General features: G+C 45.7%; 1 protein-coding gene across 1 annotated transcript; it reads left to right on the top strand.

Annotated features, from left to right (window-relative positions):
- The first annotated feature begins 3,596 nt into the window (after positions 1-3,596).
- Positions 3,597-5,146, top strand: LOC123159282 (uncharacterized). Its single transcript, XM_044577109.1, has 2 exons — positions 3,597-3,678; positions 3,789-5,146. Exon 2 carries the CDS (start codon positions 3,793-3,795, stop codon positions 5,029-5,031), a length of 1,239 nt encoding a protein of 412 aa, XP_044433044.1. The 5' UTR covers positions 3,597-3,678; positions 3,789-3,792; the 3' UTR covers positions 5,032-5,146.
- The last annotated feature ends 590 nt before the right edge of the window (positions 5,147-5,736 follow it).

Here is a 5,736-nt window from a genome sequence, read left to right as displayed (position 1 = left end):
TAGTGTAATTTTTGCAAATATTGCATAGTATTTATGTGTATACATTTACGCTCACCCAACTTAAAAAATAGCCACAGAAGAAAAGAAAAATAACTAACAAAGAAAAACAAAAAATAAGCAAAAACAGAAGAAAAAATGAACAACACAAACCAGGAAAATTAAGCCCAGCACAAAGAAAAATTGAGATCACAAGGCCACAATTTTTTTGAGACAACCCAATCCCACAACAAACGACACAAGAAATAAACTTATGTTTTTGACCCAGTTAGTGGGCTTCGGCCCATTTGAAAATCGACTGGCCCAAATATGGGGTCAGTCAAAAAAAGTCCGGCCAACAAACAGCACAAGCCAGGAAAAAATGCAGCACAAATATCAGAGCAAAATCAATGGCCAATAAATCGATTGAGCCAAATTAAAAATTCAGGCAACTTACAAGTAGCTAAAGTGAACTAAAAAAAATACTAGCAAAGGGCATTATTCACTTTTTAGTTAACTTGTGAACATTCACTATATGGCAAACTTGAAATGATAGGCTTGTACTGTACTAATGTCACTTTTGAGAGGCGCCAAAGCTAGATTTGTCTCTATGTATAAAGGGCTAAACAGAAAGCCAGCTAGTGCTCATGAGATAGAAATTGATGACACTGAACACATCAATCAAACCCCCACGCACGCGTCCATTCTTAAAATAGTGGCTAGCAAACCACGTACATACACTTACATCCATCCTTGAGTTTATCTTGAGAATAAAGCAGCCATCCTTGAAACGCTTTGCATCACGAGAGAAGCACACAACAGAAAGCACGAGTGAGCGGCATGCAGCGGGGGAAAGCATCCAAAATGGAAAGCTGCATGCGGATGCAGATGCAGCTATCTCTTCCTGGCATCGTTTCTGGTCCAGACACCAGACTGTTCACGCGCCCCTCACACCCCCAAGGCTGTCGTGCATGGCCGAAGAGGTTTAGCAAGGGAAACATTGCAGAGACGACGAGTACTAGGTGTACGTGCATCCAGTCTTTGCGTGGATTGGAGTGGCATGCATCGAGCCCTTTTTAAGTTTTTAGCACGAGACTGCTTGTCCGCTTGGCTTGAGCGCGCCTAGAGACAAAAGTTGTTTCAGCAAAACAATGGACATTTACACACTGTAGAAAGTCACTTTGAACGTTAACGTTACCTATCGGTAACAACCTCACCATCCATTAGTTGCTTTAAGATTCGGGTTGTAGACATCTAATATTCGCCCCTTTTTTGCCATACAAATTGAATATCATACCTAATACAACTATTGGCCCCCACCATGTCCTTGATATGGTAGGAAAAGCATTGATGGCAGCACGTGACAGTTCACTCTCTCTCTTCTCTCATGCATAAACCCACCCTTTTATTTCACATAGGCTATATTAAATTGATTTTAGCAGTTCAACTATAAGTTAGTTTTCGAAATAATTTATATATTTGAACCCTGGCTCCAAGACCTTTAGAACTAGACCAATCTTTGATACATTTTGAACAATTTTAAATTTCAACATTTCACATTTTATATGTGAAACAAACCCATTTCACTAGAAAAATATGCAAAAATCTTTTTCAATAGAAATATGTGATACCAACTTATTTCATTAGAAACCTATATATATTAACCCAAATATGAAACTAAGATGACAAATTGTGAAACAAATTATTTAGAAATGTGAAACAGTTTATTTCAAAAGAGTGAAACATGTTATTTGGAAAATGTGCAATTGAAAAAGATGTATTTTTTTGTGAAATAACCCAGTGAAAAGTGAAATGTAGGTTCTCAATTCTGAATAGCAATCAGAGAAAATGAAATTACAATGCATCTTTGTGAATTTGTTTATTTGAAAATGTGAAACAATTTATTTCAAAAGAGTGAAATAGTTTATTTTAGAAATGTGCATTGAAATAGATGTATTGTGTGAAGCTACCTAGTGAAAAGTGAAATATAGAATGTAAACTTGTGAAACTGATTATTTGGAAATGTGTAACCATCTTTTTCAGAAGAATGAAATATGTTACTTCAAAAATGTGAAATTGAAATAGATGTGATTAATGTGAAACAAGACAGTGAAAAGTGAAATATATGTTTTGAATTGTGAAATGTAGGTTCTAAGTAAAATAGTAACCACATAAGCCAAATTATAGTGTGTTAATGTGAAACTGATTATTTGGAAATGTGAAATAGTTTTATTATAAAAAGTGAAATGGGTTATTTGAGAAATGTGCATTTGAAATAGATGTTATTTTTTGTAAAACAAGCCAGTGAAAAGTAATATGTAGGTTCTGAATTGTGAAATAGTAACTACATAAAGTGAAATTGTAATTTAGCATTGTGAAACTGATTATTTTGAAATGTGAAATGTACGTTCAAATTTAAATGTTGTTAAGAAACATCCAAAACTGGTCTCATTTTAAAGGTTATGGAACAAGGAGTTCAAATATAAAAAATGTTTCAAAAATGGATATATGACCTAAAAGATATGGATGTTTTAAACTAGCTAAAGTTAAATAAAAGGCTGAATTTATTGCATGGGAGAAGAGAGAGATTGGGTCTGGCACATTGCTCTTAGTTCTGCGTGTAAAATCCAGTGATGGGGTAGCTCCTGAAATACCAATATCTTATAAGTAAAGAAAAGTTTTTTATACAATACATATGTCAATATACGGTGCAAGGTGTCGCTAGCTGACTCGCTAGGCAGGTGCCGGTAGGTATCGGCACCGCTCAATTTTTCACTTTAATACATACTAGCATCCCCCGGATTGTAGCATTTTACCACAAAAATACTAGCAAAGGGCATTACTCACTTTTTAGCTAACTTGTGAACATTCACTATATAGAAAATTCCAAATGATAGGTTTGTCACTCTTGAGAGGGCGCCAAAGTTGGATTTGTCTCCACATATAAAGGGCTAAACAGAAAGCCAGCTGGTGCTTATGAGATAGAAACTGATCACAGAACGCATGGATCAAACCCCTTGCATGCGTACCTTCTCAAAATAGTGGCTAGCAAACCACGGACACATACATCCATCCTTGAGTTTATCTTAGGATGAAACATCCATCCTTGAGCATCACGGAAAAATACACAAACAGAAAGCGCGAGTGAACGGCTGTATGCAGCGGAAAGCATCCAAAATGGAAAGCTGTATCCTGTATGTATGTATGCAGCCATCTCTTCCCGGCGTCGTTTCTGGCCCAGACGGCTCACACACACGCCCCTCGCACCCTGAAGGCTGCTGTGCAGTACACGTTGAGAGGCACTCTACGGTCCATAGATAAGCATGCATGCGTGCATGCATGGCCGGAGAAGCAAGGGAAGAACGCTGCAGAGACGGTGAGCACCAGGACCAGGTGTAGGTGCAACCAGTCTTGCGTGAATTAGGGTGGCACGCATCCAGACCTTTTTAAGATTTTAATTAACACGAGGGCCGTTTGTGTGCTTGGCTCAAGCGCGCGTGGGGACAAAAGCTGTTTCAGCAAAGCAATGGACAGATACGTGCTGCTAAGGCTGAAGCAACACGGGAGTTCATACTGGCATGGCATCCCCTGGGTCCTATATAAAGGCCACCCTCCTCGTGTCCATCTTCCCACTCATCGCAACCCACCTCTGGCTTCCAAGTCTATACATAATATAGGGACCGAGCTTGCGGTTTTGCCAAGGTAACACATCTAGTATCTGCTTAGCTTGGTTCTTCTTACAGATACTCCTAAGATTGAGCATTAACTGATCGATTCGATGGTACGTGCGTGCATGCAAACACAAAACGCAGGGTGATGGGGACCGAGCAAGGGAAGGAAGGAACGGGAGCGGGGGAGGGGCGCGTGGAGGTGCGCACGGGGCCGAGGCCAGCGCTGCCGGCGCCGCAGCAGCGGGCGGTGGACGGGTTCTGGAGGGAGCGGCAGGAGGAGATGGAGGCGACGGCGGACTTCAACGACCGCATACTGCCCATGGCCCGCCTCAAGAGGCTCATCCGCGCCGAGGAGGACGGCATGATGATCGCCGCCGACACGCCGGCGTACCTGGCCAAGCTCTGCGAGCTCTTCGTGCAGGAGCTCGCCGTGCGCGCCTGGGCGTGCGCCCAATCCCACCACCGCCGCATCATACTGGAATCGGACATCGCCGAGGCCATCGCCTTCACCCAGTCGTACGACTTCCTCGCCACCGTGCTCCTCGAGCACCAACGGGAGGCGCGGCTGGCCGGCCGTGCTGCTATCCCGACAACGGTTCCGGTGACGGCGGCGAGGGCAAGGCTCATCACCAGGAAGCGCCACATGCCGGACCCGAATCCTCCACGGCCGGTGCATGGGGTGCGGAGAATTCGTCCTCGTGCGCTTCCTATCCCGCCGCCGTCGGACTTTCGCTACGTGCCGGTTCCATTTCCGTTCACCTCGGCGCCGATAGGAGCCGCAGCGATGGCGGAGGGGCTGATGATTCTCCCACCCATCAACCACGCGACTACCGAGCGCGTGTTCTTCCTGGACAGGAACAGCGGCACTGACTTCGCAGGTGAAAACTCTGCTGCTGAAACTATAGCATCTCCGCCTCCTCCGGCAGGGCCTGCAGGAGCAGTGGCGCTGCCCACTGTCCATCCTGCTGCTTACTACTTGTGCGCTTACCCGGTGACCAACGACGTTGAGGCCTTTGCCGTTGGCAACACTGATCCTGATGTCATCCCACCGGAGATTGTAGTGGGAGACGTCGCCATCCCACCGGAGATTATAGAGGGAAACGTCGCCGATGGCAACGGCGACGGCGGACAGCAGCAGCAGCAGAGCGAAAACCTTGGTGGTAATGGTGAGAGTGTGGTGGTGTCGCAAAGCAATGGTGTGCAGGAAGATGGTGCAGATGGGATGTTTCTGAAGGAGATCCTCATGGATGAAGACCTGATGTTTCCCGACGCTGAGCTTTTTCCGTTGGTGGGCGCTGCACCTGGTCCAGAGGATTTCATCGTCGACCAAGATGTTCTCGACGACGTCTTCGCCAACCCGAGCAGCAGCGCAAGCAGCGACTGAACCGAAAGAAGATCAGAGCGGGACGCAGCATCGGTTGATTCATCTATCGTCTCTCGACCTGCTACTCTATGCTAGCCGCTATATCGGTTAATAAATTTGGGAATAAGTTTGTGTTCGTGCGTGTGACATGGACTGTATGGTTCGCCCTGAATTTATCGTATTGCAATATATAGCCGTGATTGTGTGTACTCCTCAAAACACTCGAGTATCTCCGGCAGTTTGGCCCCCCATCGTACCCAGGGAAGGCCTTTGTGCGTTTGCGCCGGCGTTTTATTCGGCTTGGGAGGCACATGTTTCCAGCCGCGCTCCCAGGTTTCGGCCCCAAACGCACAAAAATTTAAAGTTCTCTTTTTCGCTACCAAAAAGACACATGTTCAGCGATCATGCCAAAGGTCGGCGATTGAACATAGCCAAAGTCGGACGATCAAAAGGGCAGGAACCATAGACATGGAATTCAAATGGCAGGCTACTCTACCATAGGGGTGGGAGAGCTCGGCGTAGGCGTTGTGGGCGCAGTTGCAGTGCTCGGCGTAGGCGTGGGCGCAGTTGCAGTGCTCAGTGTTGGCGTGGCAGTGGTCGCCGCCGGTCCTGGCATCTAGTTCAAGATGAGGTCGCGCTCCGCCAGGTACCACGTCTTCACCTGCTGGTCCATCGTCGCCATGTCTGCTCCCATCAGGAACGCCAGGTCGGTGTTCCTCTTCTTCG

Source organism: Triticum aestivum, chromosome 7B, assembly GCF_018294505.1.
Source record: "Triticum aestivum cultivar Chinese Spring chromosome 7B, IWGSC CS RefSeq v2.1, whole genome shotgun sequence".
In the NCBI taxonomy this organism is placed as follows: domain Eukaryota; kingdom Viridiplantae; phylum Streptophyta; class Magnoliopsida; order Poales; family Poaceae; genus Triticum; species Triticum aestivum.
This window is presented reverse-complemented; position numbering and strand designations above follow the sequence as displayed.

What these genes read in the sequence shown, in the direction of transcription:
- LOC123159282 (XM_044577109.1), top strand. Translation starts at nt 3,793, where the DNA reads ATGGGGACCGAGCAAGGGAAGGAAGGAACGGGAGCGGGGGAGGGGCGC.